The sequence below is a fragment of the Oncorhynchus nerka genome, unplaced genomic scaffold (genome assembly GCF_034236695.1).
Source record: "Oncorhynchus nerka isolate Pitt River unplaced genomic scaffold, Oner_Uvic_2.0 unplaced_scaffold_1555, whole genome shotgun sequence".
Taxonomy (NCBI): Eukaryota; Metazoa; Chordata; class Actinopteri; order Salmoniformes; family Salmonidae; genus Oncorhynchus; species Oncorhynchus nerka.
Window position 1 is genome coordinate 71,260 of NW_027039760.1, and position 24,122 is coordinate 95,381.

The window sequence follows — 24,122 nt, forward strand, 5'->3', positions numbered from 1 at the left end:
GTGTGTCCTGGTCGTGCTGGTGTGGGGGTATAACATCAACCTGTGTGCCCTGGTCGTGCTGGTGTGGGGGTATAACATCAACCTGTGTGTCCTGGTCGTGCTGGTGTGGGGGTATAACATCAACCTGTGTGTCCTGGTCGTGCTGGTGTGGGAGTATAACATCAACCTGTGTGTCCTGGTCGTGTTGGTATAACATCAACCTGTGTGTCCTGGTCGTGCTGGTGTGGGGGTATAACATCAACCTGTTTGTCCTGGTCGTGTTGGTATAACATCAACCTGTGTGTCCTGGTCGTGCTGATGTGGGGGTATAACATCAACCTGTGTGTCCTGGTCGTGCTGGTGTGGGGGTAAAACATCAACCTGTGTGTCCTGGTCGTGCTGGTGTGGGGGTATAACATCAACCTGTGTGTCCTGGTCGTGCTGGTGTGGGGTATAACATCAACCTGTGTGTCCTGGTCGTGCTGGTGTGGGGGTATAACATCAACCTGTGTGTCCTGGTCGTGCTGGTGTGGGGGTAAAACATCAACCTGTGTGTCCTGGTCGTGCTGGTGTGGGGGTATAACATCAACCTGTGTGTCCTAGTCGTGCTGGTGTGGGGGTATAACATCAACCTGTGTGTCCTGGTCGTGCTGGTGTGGGGGTATAACATCAACCTGTGTGTCCTGGTCGTGCTGGTGTGGGGGTATAACATCAACCTTTGAATTGGAAACAGACTGTTCAGTCCCAGGGCCTGTCAGGTGGCTCCCCCTAGTGGCTATACAATATCATGATAGTTGAGGAAGTAGAAGACATCGTAAATAAACCTCCCCCAGCCCGTCCCACACCTCCCCTTCCAGTCTTCTGTCCCCTGGATGAACTCTTTTTAAATCACTCACTCTCAGTCTCTCTCAGCTGACACACACTACCTCTCTCCCGCGGCGCTCACCAGAACAGACAACAACTTTGCTTCATGGCGGCGAGTCTCACCGGAGACCAACCGGACTGTGATCTAAACGGACGGGCGCGAGCTGCAGAGGGATTCACTATGTAAGTTTTTTTTACCGGAGTTGTTTTGCTTTGTGATAAAACAATAATGTAGTTACGTGAACGATTTTAAGCATGAGTCTACTTGTCTACTAGTCTACTGCACGAGTCTACTTGTCCCTCAAAAACAAGTTCGTAGAGTAACTGTCTTTTTGGTAGACAGGCTACTGCTGGTTGAATGACCAGTCATGTTTTGGTAGATGGGCTACTGCTGGTTGAATGACCACAGTCATGTTTTGGTAGATGGGCTACTGCTTTTTGAATGACCACAGTCATGTTTTGGTAGACAGGCTACTGCTGGTTGAATGACCACAGTCATGTTTTGGTAGATGGGCTACTGCTGGTTGAATGACCAGTCATGTTTTGGTAGACAGGCTACTGCTGGTTGAATGACCAGTCATGTTTTGGTAGATGGGCTACTGCTGGTTGAATGACCACAGTCATGTTTTGGTAGACAGGCTACTGCTGGTTGAATGACCACAGTCATGTTTTGGTAGATGGGCTACTGCTGGTTGAATGACCACAGTCATGTTTTGGTAGACAGGCTACTGCTGGTTGAATGACCACAGTCATGTTTTGGTAGACAGGCTACTGCTGGTTGAATGACCACAGTCATGTTTTGGTAGACAGGCTACTGCTGGTTGAATGACCAGTCATGTTTTGGTAGACAGGCTACTGCTGGTTGAATGACCAGTCATGTTTTGGTAGACAGGCTACTGCCAGATGAATGACCACAGTCATGTTTTGGTAGAAGAGTTGTTGAGTTGTTGACAGGTTTTGTCCAAGTTGTAATTGATTATGATAACGATATTGTCGCACAAGTGCAACTTCCTACTGGAATATTACCCAATAACTGCAGCTCAGATGAGGTTAAACATGGTGTGGAATAGTTTACTATCAGTCATCTGTCATTCCATAGCCAGACAGATAAGGGATAACATACTGTACCATTGTCCTGTAGCCAGACTGATAAGGGATAAGGGATAACATACTGTACCATTGTCCTGTAGCCAGACAGATAAGGGATAACATACTGTACCATTGTCCTGTAGCCAGTCAGATAAGGGATAACATACTGTACCATTGTCCTGTAGCCAGACAGATAAGGGATAACATACTGTACCATTGCCCTGTAGCCAGTCAGATAAGGGATAACATACTGTACCATTGCCCTGTAGCCAGTCAGATAAGGGATAAGGGATAACATACTGTACCATTGCCCTGTAGCCAGTCAGATAAGGGATAACATACTGTACCATTGTCCTGTAGCCAGACAGATAAGGGATAACATACTGTACCATTGCCCTGTAGCCAGACAGATAAGGGATAACATACTGTACCATTGTCCTGTAGCCAGACAGATAAGGGATAACATACTGTACCATTGCCCTGTAGCCAGTCAGATAAGGGATAAGGGATAACATACTGTACCATTGTCCTGTAGCCAGACAGATAAGGATAACATACTGTACCATTGTCCTGTAGCCAGTCAGATAAGGGATAAGGGATAACATACTGTACCATTGTCCTGTAGCCAGTCAGATAAGGGATAACATACTGTACCATTGTCCTGTAGCCAGTCCGATAAGGGATAACATACTGTACCATTGCCCTGTAGCCAGACAGATAAGGGATAACATACTGTACCATTGTCCTGTAGCCAGTCAGATAAGGGATAACATACTGTACCATTGTCCTGTAGCCAGACTGATAAGGGATAAGGGATAACATACTGTACCATTGTCCTGTAGCCAGACAGATAAGGGATAACATACTGTACCATTGTCCTGTAGCCAGTCAGATAAGGGATAACATACTGTACCATTGTCCTGTAGCCAGACAGATAAGGGATAACATACTGTACCATTGCCCTGTAGCCAGTCAGATAAGGGATAACATACTGTACCATTGCCCTGTAGCCAGTCAGATAAGGGATAAGGGATAACATACTGTACCATTGCCCTGTAGCCAGTCAGATAAGGGATAACATACTGTACCATTGTCCTGTAGCCAGACAGATAAGGGATAACATACTGTACCATTGCCCTGTAGCCAGACAGATAAGGGATAACATACTGTACCATTGTCCTGTAGCCAGACAGATAAGGGATAAGATACTGTACCATTGTCCTGTAGCCAGTCAGATAAGGGATAACATACTGTACCATTGCCCTGTAGCCAGTCAGATAAGGGATAACATACTGTACCATTGTCCTGTAGCCAGTCAGATAAGGGATAACATACTGTACCATTGTCCTGTAGCCAGTCAGATAAGGGATAAGGGATAACATACTGTACCATTGTCCTGTAGCCAGTCAGATAAGGGATAACATACTGTACCATTGTCCTGTAGCCAGTCAGATAAGGGATAACATACTGTACCATTGTCCTGTAGCCAGTCAGATAAGGGATAACATACTGTACCATTGTCCTGTAGCCAGACAGATAAGGGATAACATACTGTACCATTGCCCTGTAGCCAGACAGATAAGGGATAACATACTGTACCATTGTCCTGTAGCCAGACAGATAAGGGATAACATACTGTACCATTGCCCTGTAGCCAGACAGATAAGGGATGACAGGGTGGTGGAGTGGGGGGTGGTGGGGAGCAGGGGTGGTGTGGTGGGGGTGTTGGTGGAGTGGGGGGTGGTGCAACTCAATGTTAGGATGGTGTTCTTAATGTTTTGTCCAGTCAATGTACATGTGATATCTGTTGTGTTGTCTCTTGTCTTCAGGCTAGGGAAGAGAGGGGTATTAGTGGTCCTGATATCTGTTGTCTCTTGTCTTCAGGCTAGGGAAGAGAGGGGTATTAGTGGTCCTGATATCTGTTGTGTTGTCTCTTGTCTTCAGGCTAGGGAATAGAGGGATATTAGTGGTCCTGATATCTGTTGTCTCTTGTCTTCAGGCTAGGGAAGAGAGGGGTATTAGTGGTCCTGATATCTGTTGTGTTGTCTCTTGTCTTCAGGCTAGGGAAGAGAGGGTTATTAGTGGTCCTGCTATCGATGGCTGTAGGGGTCTACCTCCTCCCCTCACCCATAAACCCTCAGCCTTACATGTAAGTACAGACACACCACACCGGCTCTGACGCTCGTCGGCTTGCAAACTAATACTCACGTCCGTAGTCCCTGTGCCCAAGAACACTAATTTAACCTGTCTAAATGATTACCGACCCGTAGCACTCACGTCCGTAGCCATGAAGTGCTTTGAAAGGCTGGTCATGGCTCACATCAACACCATCATCCCAGAAACACTAGAGCCCTCATTCGCGTTCTCAGCCCCCTCCTGTACTCCCTGTTCACTGATGACTGCACTGCCAGGCACGACTCCTACACCATCATTAAGTTTGCTGATGACACAACGGTGGTAGGCCTGATCACCGACAACGATGAGACAGACTATAGGGAGGAGGTCAGAGACCTGACCGTGTGGTGCCAGGACAACAACCTCTCCCTCAACGTGATCATGACAAAGGAGATGATTGTGGACTACAGGAAAAGGAGGACCGAGCGCACCCCCATTCTCATCGACGTGGCTGTAGTGGAGCAGGTTGAGAGCTTCAAGTTCCTTGATGTCCATATCACCAACAAACTATCATGGTCCAAACACACCAATACAGTAGTGAAGAGGGCACGACAAAACTTATTCCCCCTCAGGAAACTGAAAAGATTTGGCATGGGTCTTGAGATCCTCAAAAGGTTCTACAGCTGCACCATCGAGAGTTGCATCAGCCCCAGACTTGCTATTCTGGTACCGCTTGCCGTGCGGTAGCAGAGAGAACAGTCTGTGACTGCCTCATTACTAACCTGTACCCCCACACATTGACTCGGTACAGGTACCACCTGTATATAGCCTCATTACGAACCTGTACCCCCACACATTGACTTGGTACAGGTACCACCTGTATATAGCCTCATTACTAACCTGTACCCCCACACATTGACTCGGTACAGGTACCACCTGTATATAGCCTCATTACGAACCTGTACCCCCACACATTGACTTGGTACAGGTACCACCTGTATATAGCCTCATTACTAACCTGTACCCCCACACATTGACTCGGTACAGGTACCACCTGTATATAGCCTCATTACTAACCTGTACCCCCACACATTGACTCGGTACAGGTACCACCTGTATATAGCCTCATTACTAACCTGTACCCCCACACATTGACTCGGTCAGGTACCACCTGTATATAGCCTCATTACTAACCTGTACCCCCACACATTGACTCGGTACAGGTACCACCTGTATATAGCCTCATTACTAACCTGTACCCCCACACATTGACTCGGTACAGGTACCACCTGTATATAGCCTCATTACTAACCTGTACCCCCACACATTGACTCGGTACAGGTACCACCTGTATATAGCCTCATTACGAACCTGTACCCCCACACATTGACTCGGTACAGGTACCACCTGTATATAGCCTCATTACTAACCTGTACCCCCATTGACTTGGTACAGGTACCACCTGACGAACCTGGTGACAGGTACCACCTGTATATAGCCTCATTACTAACCTGTACCCCCACACATTGACTCGGTACAGGTACCACCTGTATATAGCCTCATTACGAACCTGTACCCCCACACATTGACTTGGTACAGGTACCACCTGTATATAGCCTCATTACTAACCTGTACCCCCACACATTGACTCGGTACAGGTACCACCTGTATATAGCCTCATTACTAACCTGTACCCCCACACATTGACTCGGTACAGGTACCACCTGTATATAGCCTCATTACTAACCTGTACCCCCCACACATTGACTCGGTACAGGTACCACCTGTATATAGCCTCATTACTAACCTGTACCCCCCACATTGACTCGGTACAGGTACCACCTGTATATAGCCTCATTACTAACCTGTACCCCCACACATTGACTCGGTACAGGTACCACCTGTATATAGCCTCATTACTAACCTGTACCCCCACACATTGACTCGGTACAGGTACCACCTGTATATAGCCTCATTACGAACCTGTACCCCCACACATTGACTCGGTACAGGTACCACCTGTATATAGCCTCATTACTAACCTGTACCCCCACACATTGACTCGGTACAGGTACCACCTGTATATAGCCTCATTACTAACCTGTACCCCCACACATTGACTCGGTACAGGTACCACCTGTATATAGCCTCATTACTAACCTGTACCCCACACATTGACTCGGTACAGGTACCACCTGTATATAGCCTCATTACTAACCTGTACCCCCACACATTGACTCGGTACAGGTACCACCTGTATATAGCCTCATTACTAACCTGTACCCCCACACATTGACTCGGTACAGGTACCACCTGTATATAGCCTCATTACGAACGTGTACCCCACACATTGACTCGGTACAGGTACCACCTGTATATAGCCTCATTACAGGTAACCTGTATATACCCCCACACATTGACTCGGTACAGGTACCACCTGTATATAGCCTCATTACTAACCTGTACCCCCACACATTGACTCGGTACAGGTACCACCTGTATATAGCCTCATTACTAACCTGTACCCCCACACATTGACTCGGTACAGGTACCACCTGTATATAGCCTCATTACTAACCTGTACCCCCACACATTGACTCGGTACAGGTACCACCTGTATATAGCCTCATTACTAACCTGTACCCCCACACATTGACTCGGTACAGGTACCACCTGTATATAGCCTCATTACTAACCTGTACCCCCACACATTGACTCGGTACAGGTACCACCTGTATATAGCCTCATTACTAACCTGTACCCCTACACATTGACTCGGTACAGGTACCACCTGTATATAGCCTCATTACTAACCTGTACCCCCACACATTGACTCGGTACAGGTACCACCTGTATATAGCCTCATTACTAACCTGTACCCCCACACATTGACTCGGTACAGGTACCACCTGTATATAGCCTCATTACTAACCTGTACCCCCCACACATTGACTCGGTACAGGTACCACCTGTATATAGCCTCATTACTAACCTGTACCCCCACACATTGACTCGGTACAGGTACCACCTGTATATAGCCTCATTACAGGTAACCTGTACCCCCACACATTGACTCGGTACAGGTACCACCTGTATATAGCCTCATTACTAACCTGTACCCCCACACATTGACTCGGTACAGGTACCACCTGTATATAGCCTCATTACTAACCTGTACCCCCACACATTGACTCGGTACAGGTACCACCTGTATATAGCCTCATTACTAACCTGTACCCCCACACATTGACTCGGTACAGGTACCACCTGTATATAGCCTCGTTATTGTTATTTTATTGCGTAAGGGGTTAAGGGTTATTGGAGTTGAAGGGTTGTGTTTTGAGACAGGTTGGTGTTATCAGAGGGAAACAGTTTAGGGGTTAAGGGTTAAAGGTTATTGTCTGTCAGTTTAGGGGGTTAAGGGTTAAAGGTTATGGTCTGTCAGTTTAGGGGTTAAAGGTTATGGTCTGTCAGTTTAGGGGCTAAAGGTTATTGTCTGTCAGTTTAGGGGTTAAAGGTTATTGTCTGTCAGTTTAGGGGGTAAAGGTTATTGTCTGTCAGTTTAGGGGGTAAATGGTTAAAGGTTATTGTCTGTCAGTTTAGGGGTTAAAGGTTATTGTCTGTCAGTTTAGGGGGTAAAGGGTTAAAGGTTAATGTCTGTCAGTTTAGGGGTTAAAGGTTATTGTCTGTCAGTTTAGGGGTTAAAGGTTATTGTCTGTCAGTTTAGGGGGTTAAGGGTTAAAGGTTATTGTCTGTCAGTTTAGGGGTTAAAGGTTATATTGTCTGTCAGTTTAGGGGTTAAAGGTTAAAGGTTATTGTCTGTCAGTTTAGGGGGTTAAGGGTTAAAGGTTATTGTCTGTCAGTTTAGGGGTTAAAGGTTATATTGTCTGTCAGTTTAGGGGTTAAAGGTTATATTGTCTGTCAGTTTAGGGGTTAAAGGTTATTGTCTGTCAGTTTAGGGGTTAAAGGTTATTGTCTGTCAGTTTAGGGGTTAAAGGTTATTGTCTGTCAGTTTAGGGGGTTAAGGGTTAAAGGTTATTGTCTGTCAGTTTAGGGGTTAAAGGTTAAAGGTTGTCTGTCAGTTTAGGGGTTAAAGGTTATATTGTCTGTCAGTTTAGGGGTTAAAGGTTATTGTCTGTCAGTTTAGGGGTTAAAGGTTATTGTCTGTCAGTTTAGGGGTTAAAGGGTTAAAGGTTATTGTCTGTCAGTTTAGGGGTTAAAGGTTATTGTCTGTCAGTTTAGGGGTTAAAGGTTATTGTCTGTCAGTTTAGGGGTTAAAGGTTATTGTCTGTCAGTTTAGGGGTTAAGGGTTAAAGGTTATTGTCTGTCAGTTTAGGGGGTTAAGGGTTAAAGGTTATTGTCTGTCAGTTTAGGGGTTAAAGGTTATTGTCTGTCAGTTTAGGGGGTAAAGGTTATTGTCTGTCAGTTTAGGGGGTAAAGGTTATTGTCTGTCAGTTTAGGGGTTATGGGTTAAAGGTTATTGTCTGTCAGTTTAGGGGTTAAGGTTATTGTCTGGTTAAAGGTTATTGTCTGTCAGTTTAGGGGTAAAGGTTATTGTCTGTCAGTTTAGGGGGTAAAGGTTATTGTCTGTCAGTTTAGGGGGTAAAGGGTTAAAGGTTATTGTCTGTCAGTTTAGGGGTTAAAGGTTATTGTCTGTCAGTTTAGGGGGTTAAGGGTTAAAGGTTATTGTCTGTCAGTTTAGGGGTTAAAGGTTAAAGGTTATTGCCTGTCAGTTTAGGGGTTAAAGGTTATATTGTCTGTCAGTTTAGGGGTTAAAGGTTATTGTCTGTCAGTTTAGGGGGTAAAGGTTATTGTCTGTCAGTTTAGGGGGTAAAGGTTATTGTCTGTCAGTTTAGGGGTTAAAGGTTATTGTCTGTCAGTTTAGGGGGTAAAGGTTATTGTCTGTCAGTTTAGGGGGTAAAGGTTATTGTCTGTCAGTTTAGGGGGTTAAGGGTTAAAGGTTATTGTCTGTCAGTTTAAGGGTTAAAGGTTATTGTCTGTCAGTTTAGGAGGTAAAGGTTATTGTCTGTCAGTTTAGGAGGTAAAGGTTATTGTCTGTCAGTTTAGGGGGTAAAGGGTTAAAGGTTATTGTCTGTCAGTTTAGGGGTTAAAGGTTATTGTCTGTCAGTTTAGGGGGTAAAGGGTTAAAGGTTATTGTCTGTCAGTTTAGGAGGTAAAGGTTATTGTCTGTCAGTTTAGGGGTTAAAGGTTATTGTCTGTCAGATTCAAGGGACCCCCTCCGCTCCTGGAGGGTCCGCTGGCTGTCAACACCAGACTACAGAACGGACGCAGGCTGTTCACTGGACAACTACATGGACCAGAATCCTTCACTGCGGACCAGGAGGGTAAGAACTCCTGTCTGAGTTGTTTTTCATTCAGCATGTTTTAATTGAATCCTGTCTGAGTTGTGTTTCATTCAGCATGTTTTAATTGAATCCTGTCTGTTGGTCTTTCATCCGCCTCCTCAGTGTTTATATGACCTTTGACTGGAAATACCTTTTTTAGAACTCTGTGGCCCGTCTGACCCCTGACCTCTAACCTCTGGTGTCTCCTAGGCAACGTGTACACAGGGACGGTGGATGGGAAGCTGTGGAGGATCCATCAGGAGACTCTAACCCTCATCACCCACATGGGACAGGACTTACAGGAGTGTGGTCAGTAACTAACTAACTAACCAACCCTAACTAACCCTAACTCATCACCCACATGGGACAGGACTTACAGGAGTGTGGTCAGTAACTAACTAACCAATCCTAACTCATCACCCACATGGGGCAGGACTTACAGGAGTGTGGTCAGTAACTAACTAACTAACCAACCAACCCTAACTAACCCTAACTCATCACCCACATGGGACAGGACTTACAGGAGTGTGGTCAGTAACTAACTAACTAACCAACCCTAACTAACCCTAACTCATCACCCACATGGGGCAGGACTTACAGGAGTGTGGTCAGTAACTAACTAACTAACTAACTAACCAACCCTAACTAACCCTAACTCATCACCCACATGGGACAGGACTTACAGGAGTGTGGTCAGTAACTAACTAACCAATCCTAACTCATCACCCACATGGGGCAGGACTTACAGGAGTGTGGTCAGTAACTAACTAACTAACCAACCAACCCTAACCCTAACTCATCACCCACATGGGACAGGACTTACAGGAGTGTGGTCAGTAACTAACTAACTAACCAACCTAACTAACTAACTCATCACCACATGGGGCAGGACTTAAGTGTGGTCAGTAACTAACTAACTAACTAACTAACCAACCCTAACTAACCCTAACTCATCACCCACATGGGACAGGACTTACAGGAGTGTGGTCAGTAACTAACTAACTACCCAACCCTAACGCTAACTAACCCTAACTCATCACCCACATGGGACAGGACTTACAGGAGTGCGGTCAGTAACTAACTAACTAACCAACCCTAACGCTAACTAACTAACCAACCCTAACGCTAACTAACCCTAACTCATCACCCACGTGGGACAGGTATTACAGGAGTGCGGTCAGTAACTAACTGACTAACTAACCAACCCTAACTCATCACCCACGTAACTAACTGACTAACTAACTAACTCATCACCCACGTGGGACATGACTTACAAGAGTGGTCAGTAACTAACTAACTAATCCTAACTCATCACCCACATGGGACAAGACTTACAGGAGTGTGGTCAGTAACTAACTCCCCCTACTGTATTACCTCACGCTGAGCAGCACTCCCCCTACTGTATTACCTCACGCTGAGCAGCACTCCCCCTACTGTATTACCTCACGCTGAGCAGCACTCCCCCTACTGTATTACCTCACGCTGAGCAGCACTCCCCCTACTGTATTACCTCACGCTGAGCAGCACTCCCCTACTGTATTACTTCACGCTGAGCAGCACTCCCCTACTGTATTACCTCACGCTGAGCAGCACTCCCCCTACTGTATTACCTCAGCAGCACTCCCCTACTGTATTACCTCACGCTGAGCAGCACTCCCCTACTGTATTACCTCACGCTGAGCAGCACTCCCCCTACTGTATTACCTCACGCTGAGCAGCACTCCCCTACTGTATTACCTCAGCACTCCCCTACTGTATTACCTCACGCTGAGCAGCACTCCCCCTACTGTATTACGCTGAGCAGCACTCCCCCTACTGTATTACCTCACGCTGAGCAGCACTCCCCTACTGTATTACCTCACGCTGAGCAGCACTCCCCCTACTGTATTACCTCACGCTGAGCAGCACTCCCCCTACTGTATTACCTCATGCTGAGCAGCACTCCCCTACTGTATTACCTCACGAGCAGCACTCCCCCTACTGTATTACCTCAGCACTCCCCCTACTGTGTACCTCACGCTGAGCAGCACTCCCCTACTGTATTACCTCACGCTGAGCAGCACTCCCCTACTGTATTACCTCACGCTGAGCAGCACTCCCCTACTGTATTACCTCACGCTGAGCAGCACTCCCCCTACTGTATTACCTCACGCTGAGCAGCACTCCCCCTACTGTATTACCACACGCTGAGCAGCACTCCCCTACTGTATTACCTCATGCTGAGCAGCACTCCCTACTGTATTACCTCACGCTGAGCAGCACTCCCCTACTGTATTACCACACGCTGAGCAGCACTCCCCTACTGTATTACCTCATGCTGAGCAGCACTCCCCTACTGTATTACCTCACGCTGAGCAGCACTCCCCTACTGTATTACCTCACGCTGAGCAGCACTCCCCTACTGTATTACCTCAGCACTCCCCCCTACTGTATTACCTCATGCTGAGCAGCACTCCCCTACTGTATTACCTCATGCTGAGCAGCACCCCCTACTGTATTACCTCACGCTGAGCAGCACTCCCCTACTGTATTACCTCATGCTGAGCAGCACTCCCCCCTACTGTATTACCTCAGCACTCCCCTACTGTATTACCTCACGCTGAGCAGCTGTATTACCTCAGCACTCCCCTACTGTATTACCTCACGCTGAGCAGCACTCCCCTACTGTATTACCTCACACTGAGCAGCACTCCCCACTGTATTACCTCAGCACTCCCCTACTGTATTACCTCAGCACTCCCCTACTGTATTACCTCACACTGAGCAGCACTCCCCTACTGTATTACCTCACGCTGAGCAGCACTCCCCTACTGTATTACCTCACGCTGAGCAGCACTCCCCCTACTGTATTACCTCACGCTGAGCACCACTCCCCTACAGTATTACCTCCACCTGAGCAGCACTCCCCTACTGTATTACCTCACGCTGAGCAGCACTCCCCCTACTGTATTACCTCACGCTGAGCAGCACTCCCCTACTGTATTACCTCACGCTGAGCAGCACTCCCCCTACTGTATTACCTCACGCTGAGCAGCACTCCCCTACTGTATTACCCACGCTGAGCAGCACTCCCCTACTGTATTACCTCACGCCTGAGCAGCACTCCCCTACTGTATTAGCAGCACTCCCCTACTGTATTACTCACGCTGAGCAGCACTCCCCTACTGTATTACCTCACGCTGAGCAGCACTCCCCCTACTGTATTACCTCACGCTGAGCAGCACTCCCCTACTGTATTACCTCATGCTGAGCAGCACTCCCCTACTGTATTACCTCACGCTGAGCACTCCCCCTACTGTATTACCTCTCACGCACTCCCCTACTGATTACCTCAGCACTCCCCCTACTGTATTACCTCACGCTGAGCAGCACTCCCCTACTGTATTACCTCACCTGAGCAGCACTCCCCTACTGTATTACCTCAGCACTCCCCGCTGAGCAGCACTCCCCCTACTGTATTACCTCACACTGAGCAGCACTCCCCTACTGTATTACCTCACGCTGAGCAGCACTCCCCTACTGTATTACCTCACGCTGAGCAGCACTCCCCTACTGTATTACCTCACGCTGAGCAGCACTCCCCCCTACTGTATTACCTCTGAGCAGCACTCCCCTACTGTATTACCTCACGCTGAGCAGCACTCCCCTACTGTATTACCTCACGCTGAGCAGCACCCCTACTGTATTACCTCACGCTGAGCAGCACTCCCCTACTGTATTACCTCACGCTGAGCAGCACTCCCCTACTGTATTACCTCACGCTGAGCAGCACTCCCCTACTGTATTACCTCACGCCTGAGCAGCACTCCCCCTACTGTATTACCTCACGCTGAGCAGCACTCCCCTACTGTATTACCTCACGCTGAGCAGCACTCCCCCTACTGTATTACCTCACGCTGAGCAGCACTCCCCTACTGTATTACCTCACGCTGAGCAGCACTCCCCTACTGTATTACCTCACGCTGAGCAGCACTCCCCCTACTGTATTACCTCATGCTGAGCAGCACTCTACCCTACTGTATTACCTCACGCTGAGCAGCACTCCCCTACTGTATTAGCAGCACTTCTACTGTATTACCTCACGCTGAGCAGCACTCCCCTACTGTATTACCTCACCTGAGCAGCACTCCCCCGCTGTATTACCTCACGCAGCACTCCCCTACTGTATTACCTCACGCTGAGCAGCACTCCCCCTACTGTATTACTACTCAGCACTCCCCTACTGTATTACCTCACACTGAGCAGCACTCCCCTACTGTATTACCTCACGCTGAGCAGCACTCCCCTACTGTATTACCTCAGCACTCCCCTACTGTATTACCTCACACTGAGCAGCACTCCCCTACTGTATTACCTCACGCTGAGCAGCACTCCCCTACTGTATTACCTCACGCTGAGCAGCACTCCCCTACTGTATTACCTCAGCACTCCCCTACTGTATTACCTCAGCACTCCCCCTACTGTATTACCTCACGCTGAGCAGCACTCCCCCTACTGTATTACCTCAGCACTCCCCCTACTGTATTACCTCACGCTGAGCAGCACTCCGCCTACTGTATTACCTCATGCTGAGCAGCACTCCCCTACTGTATTACCTCACACTCCCCCTACTGTATTACCTCACGCTGCACCTCCCCTACTGTATTACCTCACGCTGAGCAGCACTCCCCTACTGTATTACCTCACGCTGAGCAGCACTCCCCTACTGTATTACCTCACGCTGAGCAGCACTCCCCCTACTGTATTACCTCACGCTGAGCAGCACTCCCCTACTGTATTACCTCTCACGCTGAGCAGCACTCCTCTACTGTATTACCTCACGCTGAGCAGCACTCCCCTACTGTATTACCTCACGCTGAGCAGCACTCCCCTACTGTATTACCTCAGCACTCCCCTACTGTATTACCTCAGCACTCCCCTACTGTATTACCTCACACTGAGCAGCACTCCCTCTACTGTATTACCTCACGCTGAGCAGCACTCCCCTACTGTATTACCTCATGCTGAGCAGCACTCCCCTACTGTATTACCTCACACTCCCTACTACTGTATTACCTCACGCTCACGCTGAGCACCGCCCCTACTGTATTACCTCACGCTGAGCAGCACTCCCCTACTGTATTACCTCACGCTGAGCAGCACGCCTTACTGTATTACCTCACGCTGAGCAGCACTCCCCTACTGTATTACCTCACACTGAGCAGCACTCCCTCTACTGTATTACCTCAGCACTCCCCTACTGTATTACCTCACGCTGAGCAGCACTCCCCTACTGTATTACCTCACGCTGAGCAGCACTCCCCTACTGTATTACCTCAGCACTCCCCTACTGTATTACCTCAGCACTCCCCCTACTGTCTTACCTCACGCTGAGCAGCACTCCCCTACTGTATTACCTCACGCTGAGCAGCACGCCCCTACTGTATTACCTCACGCTGTGCAGCACTCCTCTACTGTATTACCTCACGCTGAGCAGCACTCCCCTACTGTATTACCTCACGCTGAGCAGCACTCCCCTACTGTATTACCTCACGCTGAGCAGCACTCCCCCTACTGTATTACCTCACGCTGAGCAGCACTCCCTACTGTATTACCTTAGCACTCCCCTACTGTATTACCTCAGCACTCCCCTACTGTCTTACCTCACGCTGAGCAGCACTCCCCTACTGTATTACCTCACGCTGAGCAGCACTCCCCCTACTGTATTACCTCACGCTGAGCAGCACTCCCCATACTGTATTACCTCACGCTGAGCAGCACTCCCCTACTGTATTACCTCACGCTGAGCAGCACTCCCCTACTGTATTACCTCACGCTGAGCAGCACTCCCCTACTGTATTACCTCACGCTGAGCAGCACTCCCCTACTGTATTACTTCACGCTGAGCAGCACCCCTACTGTATTACCTCAGCACTCCCCTACTGTATTACCTCACGCTGAGCAGCACTCCCCTACTGTATTACCTCACGCTGAGCAGCACTCCCCTACTGTATTACCTCACGCTGAGCAGCACTCCCCTACTGTATTACCTCAGCACTCCCCTACTGTATTACCTCACGCTGAGCAGCACCCCCTACTGTATTACGCTCAGCACTCCCCTACTGTATTACCTCACGCTGAGCAGCACTCCCCTACTGTATTACCTCACGCTGAGCAGCACTCCCCTACTGTATTACCTCACACTCCCCTACTGTATTACCTCACGCTGAGCAGCACTCCCCTACTGTATTACCTCACGCTGAGCAGCACTCCTCTACTGTATTACTTCACACTGAGCAGCACTCCCCTACTGTATTACCTCACGCTGAGCAGCACTCCCCTACTGTATTACCTCACACTGAGCAGCACTCCCCTACTGTAATACCTCACGCTGAGCAGCACTCCCTACTGTATTACCTCAGCACTCCCCTACTGTATTACCTCACGCTGAGCAGAACCCCCTACTGTATTACCTCAGCACTCCCTCTACTGTATTACCTCACACTGAGCAGCACTCCCTCTACTGTATTACCTCACACTGAGCAGCACTCCCCTACTGTATCACCTCACGCTGAGCAGCACTCCCCTACTGTATTACCTCAGCACTCCCCCTACTGTATTACCTCACGCTGAGCAGCACTCCCCTACTGTATTACCTCAGCACTCCCCTACTGTATTACCTCACGCTGAGCAGCACTCCCCTACTGTATTACCTCAGCACTCCCCTACTGTATTACCTCACACTGAGCAGCACTCCCCTACTGTATTACCTCACACTGAGCAGCACTCCCCTACTGTATTACCTCACGCTGAGCTCCCTACTGTATTACCTCACACTGAGCAGCACTCCCCTACTGTATACCTCACGCTGAGCAGCACTCCCCTACTGTATTACCTCCCACTGCAGCCTCCCCTACTGTATTACCTCACACTGAGCAGCACTCCCCTACTGTATTACCTCACACTGAGCAGCACTCCCCTACTGTATTACCTCCCACTCCCCTCTACTGTATTACCTCACACTGAGCAGCACTCCCCTACTGTATTACCTCAGACTGAGCAGCACTCCCCTACTGTATTACCTCACGCTGAGCAGCACTCCCCTACTGTATTACCTCACGCTGAGCAGCACTCCCCTACTGTAATACCTCACACTGAGCAGCACTCCCCTACTGTAATACCTCACGCTGAGCAGCACTCCCCCTACTGTATTACCTCACACCGAGCAGCACTCCTCTACTGTATTACCTCACACCGAGCAGCACTCCCCTACTGTATTACCTCACACTGAGCAGCACTCCCCTACTGTATTACCTCACGCTGAGCAGCACTCCCCTACTGTATTACCTCACACTGAGCAGCACTCCCCTACTGTATTACCTCACGCTGAGCAGCACTCCCCCTACTGTATTACCTCACGCTGAGCAGCACTCCCCTACTGTATTACCTCACGCTGAGCAGCACTCCCCTACTGTATTACCTCACGCTGAGCAGCACTCCCCTACTGTATTACCTCACGCTGAGCAGCACTCCCTACTGTATTACTTCAGCACTCCCCTACTGTATTACCTTAGCACTCCCCTACTGTATTACCTCAGCACTCCCCTACTGTATTACCTCACGCTGAGCAGCACTCCCTACTGTATTACCTCACGCTGAGCAGCACTCCCCTACTGTATTACCTCACGCTGAGCAGCACTCCCCTACTGTAATACATCACGCTGAGCAGCACTCCCCTACTGTATTACCTCAGCACTCCCCTACTGTATTACCTCCCTACTGTATTACCTCACGCTGAGCAGCACTCCCCTACTGTATTACCTCACGCTGAGCAGCACTCCCCTACTGTATTACCTCACGCTGAGCACACTCCCCCTACTACATCACGCTGAGCAGCACTCCCCTATCTGGCTAGCTAACAAATCTTCATGGCTGTCGCTGTATTACCTTCATGGCTGTCTGGCTAGCACTCCCCTTCTGGCTATTGGCTAGCTAGCACACTTCTTCGTGGCTATCTGGCTGCACCTCCCAATTCTTATTACCTATCTGGCTAGCACACTCCCCCTATCTGGCTAGCTAACAATTCTTCATGGCTGTCTGGCTAGCTAACAATTCTTCGTGGCTATCTGGCTTGCTGACAGTAGTTGGAGTGTGGTCAGTAATTATAGCAGGCTTATTGATGTATGGTGGAATCTGTCTGGGGTCTACAAGGGCTGTGTTCAGTTCAGTAGGTATGAAACAGGTGAGAAAACATTTAGAAAAGGAGGAGGACCTGAATATTTCAGATGTTCTACTGGACCCGTGGTGTGGAACACTGACTCTTCTGTTGGGAAGGGTTTCGCTGTGGGAACGTGTTCTGTTCAGATCTCTGTTGATGTGGCCGGCAGCCAATTGTCTTCCTCGGAGCTCTGGCCAAAACAGACGTTTGTGTGTGTGCCAGGTTGTGTGTGTGTGTGTCAGGTTGTGTGTGTGTGTCAAGTTGTGTGTGTGTGTGTGTGTGTGTGTCAGGTTGTGTGTGTGCCAGGTGTTGTGTGTCAGGTTGTGTGTGTGTGTGTCAGGTTGTGTGTGTTTGTGTCAGGTTGTGTGTGTGTGTGTGTGTGTGTGTGTCAGGTTGTGGTAGAGACGGTCTAGTAAATCTCTAGAAATCCTCTGATGTTGTTCCAGACTGGGGAGACGGAGAGACCGAAAGAGGGCAGGACAGACTGATGTTATCTCTGTCGGTCCTCTAGGTAGCAGGACAGACTGTGGTGTTATCTCTGTTGGTCTCTAGGTAGCAGGACAGACTGTGGTGTTAGGTAGCAGGACAGACTGTGGTGTTATCTCTGTTGGTCCTCTAGGTAGCAGGACAGACTGTGATGTTATCTCTGTTGGTCCTCTAGGTAGCAGGACAGACTATGAGCCAGTCTGTGGTCGTCCTCACGGTGTGCGGTTGGACAGTGGTGGTCAGCTGATCGTAGCTGACTCCTACTTTGGGCTGTTTTCTGTTGACCCCCAGACTGGACACAAGACCCTGCTACTGGACAGCAAGACAGGTAATGTACCCTATCCCCAGACTGGACACAAGACCCTGCTACTGGACAGCAACACAGTTAACCCCTGACCCCTAACCCCCAGACTGGACACCATAGTCTGCTACTGGACAGCAAACCAGGTCTGATCATTCACAGTCTAACCCCTAACCTTAACTCTGACTGGACAGCAGGTCTGACAGTCTAACCCCTAACCTTAACTCTGACTGGACAGCAGGTCTGACAGTCTAACCCCTAACCTTAACTCTGACTAGACAGCAGGTCTGACAGTCTAACCCCTAACCTTAACTCTGACTGGACAGCAGGTCTGACAGTCTAACCTTAACTCTGACTGGACAGCAGGTCTGACAGTCTAACCCCTAACCTTAACCCCAACCCTAGCCCTAGCCCTAACCCTAACCTTAACTCTGACTGGACAGCAGGTACCAAGGATTATTTGGTCTAACCCCTAACCCTAACCTTAACTCTGACTGGACAGCAGGTACCAACCCCTAACCCCAACTCTGACTGGACAGCAGGTACCAACCCCTAACCCCAACTCTGACTGGACAGCAGGTACCAACCCCTAACCCTAACCCTAACCTTAACTCTGACTGGACAGCAGGTACCAACCCCTAACCTTAACTCTGACTGGACAGCAGGTACCAAGGATTATTTGGTCTAACCCCTAACCCTAACCCGAACCCTTAACTCTGACTGGACAGCAGGTCTGACAGTCTAACCCCTAACCTTAACTCTGACTAGACAGCAGGTCTGACAGTCTAACCCCTAACCTTAACTCTGACTGGACAGCAGGTCTGACAGTCTAACCCCTAACCTTAACTCTGACTAGACAGTAGGTCTGACAGTCTAACCCTAACCTTAACTCTGACTGGACAGCAGGTACCAAGGATTATTTGGTCTAACCCCTAACCCCTAGCCCTAACCCGAACCCTTAACTCTGACTGGACAGCAGGTCTGACAGTCTAACCCCTAACCTTAACTCTGACTAGACAGCAGGTCTGACAGTCTAACCCCTAACCTTAACTCTGACTGGACAGCAGGTCTGACAGTCTAACCCCTAACCTTAACTCTGACTAGACAGTAGGTCTGACAGTCTAACCCTAACCTTAACTCTGACTGGACAGCAGGTACCAACCCCTAACCCCAACTCTGACTGGACAGCAGGTACCAACCCTAACCCCAACTCTGACTGGACAGCAGGTACCAACCCCTAACCCCTAACCCTAACCTTAACTCTGACTGGACAGCAGGTACCAACCCCTAACCCCAACTCTGACTGGACAGCAGGTACCAACCCCTAACCCCAACTCTGACTGGACAGCAGGTACCAACCCCTAACCCCTAACCCTAACCTTAACTCTGACTGGACAGCAGGTACCAAGGATTATTTGGTCTAACCCCTAGCCCTAACCCGAACCCTTAACTCTGACTGGACAGCAGGTCTGACAGTCTAACCCCTAACCTTAACTCTGACTGGACAGCAGGTCTGACAGTCTAACCCCTAACCTTAACTCTGACTGGACAGCAGGTCTGACAGTCTAACCCCTAACCTTATCTCTGACTAGACAGCAGGTCTGACAGTCTAACCTTAACTCTGACTGGACAGCAGGTCTGACAGTCTAACCTTATCTCTGACTAGACAGCAGGTCTGACAGTCTAACCTTAACTCTGACTAGACAGCAGGTCTGACAGTCTAACCCCTAACCTTATCTCTGACTGGACAGCAGGTCTGACAGTCTAACCCCTAACCTTAACTCTGACTAGACAGCAGGTCTGACAGTCTTAACCTTAACTCTGACTAGACAGCAGGTCTGACAGTCTAACCTTAACTCTGACTGGACAGCAGGTCTGACAGTCTAACCTTATCTCTGACTAGACAGCAGGTCTGACAGTCTAACCTTAACTCTGACTAGACAGCAGGTCTGACAGTCTAACCCCTAACCTTATCTCTGACTGGACAGCAGGTCTGACAGTCTAACCCCTAACCTTAACTCTGACTAGACAGCAGGTCTGACAGTCTTAACCTTAACTCTGACTGGACAGCAGGTCTGACAGTCTAACCCCTAACCTTAACTCTGACTAGACAGCAGGTCTGACAGTCTAACCTTATCTCTGACTGGACAGCAGGTCTGACAGTCTAACCCCTAACCTTAACTCTGACTAGACAGCAGGTCTGACAGTCTTAACCTTAACTCTGACTAGACAGCAGGTCTGACAGTCTAACCCCTAACCCTAACCAAGGATTATTTAGCTGTTTGGACCCTTTAAGGTGTAAATATATAAATATAAACATACAGTGGGGTCAACAAGTATTTGATACACTGCCGATTTTTCAGGTTTTCCTACTTACAAAGCATGTAGAGGTCTGTAATGTTTATCATAGACTTCAACTGTGAGAGATGGAATCAAAAATCCAGAAAATCACATTGTATGATTTTTAAGTAATGTCTCCAAGAACACAGCCTCCATCTTCAATGGAAGAAGTTTGGAACCACCAAGACTCTTCCTAGAGCTGGCCGCCCGGACAAACTGAGCAATCGGGAGAAGGGCCTTGGTCAGGGAGGTGACTGAGAACCCGATGGTCACTCTGACAGAGCTCCAGAGTTCCTCTGTGGAAATGGGATAACCTTCCAGAAGGACAACCATTTCTGCAGCACTCCACCAATCAGGCCTTATGGAGTTGCAAAAAGGCACCTAAAGGACTCTCAGACCATGAGAAACAAGATTCTCTGGTCTGATGAAACCAAGATTGAACTCTTTGGCCTGAATGCCAAGCGTCACATCTGGAGGAAACCTGACACCATCCCTACAGTGAAGCATGGTGGTGGCAGAATCATGCTGTGGGGGTGTTTTCAGCTATAGGGACTGGAGACTAGTCAGGATCGAGGAAAGATGAACGGAGCAAAATATAGAGCGGAGCATATCTCTGGAGAGACCTGAAAATAGCTGTGCAGCGATGCTACCCCCATCCAACCTGACAGAGCTTGAGAGGATCTGCAGAGAGAAGAATGGGAGAAACTCCCCAAATACAGGTGTGCCAAGCTTGGAGCGTCAGACCCAAGAAGACTCAAGGCTGTAATCTGACAAAGGTGCTTCAACAAAGTACTGAATAAAGGGTCGAAATACTTATGTAAATGTGATATTTCCATATTTTATTTGTAGTAAATTATCAAAAATGTTTTTGCTTTGTCATAATGGAGTATTGTGATGTCATTATGGGGTATTATGATGTCATTATGGGGTATTATGATGTCATTATGGGGTATTATGATGTCATTATGGGGTATTATGATGTCATTATGGGGTATTATGATGTCATTATGGGGTATTATGATGTCATTATGGGGTATTATGATGTCATTATGGGGTATTATGATGTCATTATGGGATGTCATTTGTATTATGATGTCATTATGGGGTATTGATTGAGTGGATTTCAAAAAAAAAAAAAACTTTTTTTTATAATAAGGCTATAAAGCAACAAAATGTGGTAAAAGTCAGGCTTGTGAGGCTAATATACATCCAGTTAACAAATCTTTGTGCTCTAGGAGCTGACGGGGTTCCGTTTGCATTCCTGAACGGGTTGGAGATCTCCTCTCAGACTGGGATCATTTACTTTACGGACTCCTCCTCTCGCTGGGGACGACGACACGTCAAACTAGAGGTCTGTCGCTCCCTACAAATCACCCTTCTTCTTTATACGCTCTATAACCCCTGACCTCTAACGTCTAGGTGATAGAGACCAACGCTCTGGGTCGTCTCCTGACCTTTGACCCCGTGTCAGGGCGTGTGGGTGTCCTACTGGATGGTCTCTACATGCCCAATGGCATCGCCCTGTCACCTGACGAGAGCTTCCTGCTGCTGGCCGAGACCAGCATCGGGTGTATCCTCAGGTACACACACACACACACCAACGGAGGACAGTGTTTTCCATAGTAACTGTCCTTCCTGTGTTTTTCCTTTTAACATGTAAATATCATTGTGTTATCAGCTGATCAGCAGGACAGAGGAACCCTCACAGTACAGAAAGGCCTTTTTGTTCTATGACAATCATTGTCCTCCCTCCCTCCCTCCAGATACCTGCTGAAAGGCCTTTTGTTTGAATGACTCACGGTTCCTTTTCTCTCTCTACCTCTGTAGGTACTGGCTGAAAGGCCCCAAGGCTGGCACCAAGGAGGTCATCATGAATAATATGCCCGGTTACCCTGACAACATCCGCCTTAGCGACCGTGGAACCTTCCTGGTTGGTCTAACGACCACACGCTTCAGGAAGCTCATGCCTCCATTCCTGGACCTGATTGGTCCATACCCAGCGGTCAAACGCTTTCTGGCTAAGGTTAGTTTCACCATCATCATCATCATCAATGTGTTGTAGACCTCTCTCCCAGACCCCTGTGTGGTAGACCTCTCTCCCAGACCCTGTGTTGTATACCTCTCTCCCAGACCCCTGTGTGGTAGACCTCTCTCCCAGGCCCCTGTGTTGTAGACCTCTCTCCCAGACCCCTGTGTTGTAGACCTCTCTCCCAGACCCCTGTGTTGTAGACCTCTCCCAGGCCCCTGTGTGGTAGCCCCTCCCAGGCCCCTGTGTTGTAGACCTCTCCCAGACCCCTGTGTTGTAGACCTCTCTCCCAGGCCCCTGTGTTGTAGACCTCTCTCCCAGGCCCCTGTGTTGTAGACTCCCACCCCTGTGTTGTAGACCTCTCTCCCAGACCCCTGTGTTGTAGCCTCTCTCCCAGGCCCCTGTGTTGTAGACCTCTCTCCCAGGCCCCTGTGTGGTAGACCTCTTCCCAGGCCCCTGTGTTGTAGATCTCTCTCCCAGACCCCTGTGTTGTAGATCTCTCTCCCAGGCCCCTGTGTTGTAGTCTCTCTCCCCCAGGCCCCAGCCCTCTCTCCCAGGCCCCTGTGTTGTAGACCTCCTCCCAGACCCCTGTTGTTGACCTCTCTCCCAGGCCCCTCCCAGACCCCTGTGTTGGCCTCTCTCCCAGGCCCCTGTGTTGTAGATCTCTCTCCCAGGCCCCTGTGTTGTAGACCTCTCTCCCAGACCCCTGTGTTGTAGTCTCTCTCCCAGGCCCCTGTGTTGTAGACCCTCTCTCCCAGACCCCTGACCTCCTGTTGTTGAGATCTCTCCCAGGCCCCTGTGTTGTAGACTCCCACCCCTGTGTTGTAGACCTCTCTCCCAGACCCCTGTGTTGTAGACCTCTCTGTGTGTTCTTTGTCCCAGGCCCCTGTGTGGTTGACCTCTCTCCCAGACCCCTGTGTTGTAGACCTCTCTGTGTGTTCTTTGTTCCAGGCCCCTGTGTGGTTGACCTCTCTCCCAGACCCCTGTGTGTTCTTTGTTCCAGGACAGTGAGACTAGAGAGAGTAATCTGAGAGGGACAGAGAGCCTCCATCAGAGATGATTCAGACAGCAACACTTGTTAAAGTATTCACCCCGTTAGCGTTTTCCTATTTTGTTACAGACCTCTCTCCCAATAAAAAATAGTTCAAATCAGTGAAGTGTTGTAGATCAAACTCTCCCATAAAGGTATTCAGCCCTACATAAAGATTCATGTATTCCTCTCTCATATGTATTCAGGATCATATGTCAAGAGTCATATGTATTCAGCCTACTCATATGAGCCCCAGACCCTACATGTGTGCTACATAAAGATCATATGTATTCAGCCCCTACATGTCATATCTCTCTCCCAGATCATATGTTTCAGCCCTCTGTGTTGTA

The 24,122-nt window shown here is 48.8% G+C and overlaps 1 protein-coding gene across 1 annotated transcript; it reads left to right on the forward strand.

The window, feature by feature from the left end:
- Positions 1–876: 876 nt before the first annotated feature.
- LOC135568493 (adipocyte plasma membrane-associated protein-like) lies at positions 877–22,996 on the forward strand. The gene is made up of 9 exons (XM_065015274.1): positions 877–1,026; positions 3,992–4,081; positions 9,271–9,392; positions 9,603–9,701; positions 18,251–18,403; positions 21,952–22,067; positions 22,136–22,296; positions 22,544–22,739; positions 22,946–22,996. Exons 1-9 carry the CDS (start codon positions 950–952, stop codon positions 22,994–22,996), a joined length of 1,065 nt encoding a protein of 354 aa, XP_064871346.1. The 5' UTR covers positions 877–949.
- Positions 22,997–24,122: the final 1,126 nt, after the last annotated feature.

Bases quoted from the DNA above. Each gene is read 5' to 3' on its own strand.
- LOC135568493 (XM_065015274.1), top strand. From the start codon at position 950: ATGGCGGCGAGTCTCACCGGAGACCAACCGGACTGTGATCTAAACGGA. The intron at 9,702-18,250 runs GTCAGTAACTAA...TTGGTCCTCTAG, and splicing joins ACAGGACTTACAGGAGTGTG to GTAGCAGGACAGACTATGAG. The intron at 22,068-22,135 runs GTCTGTCGCTCC...TCTAACGTCTAG, and splicing joins GACGACACGTCAAACTAGAG to GTGATAGAGACCAACGCTCT.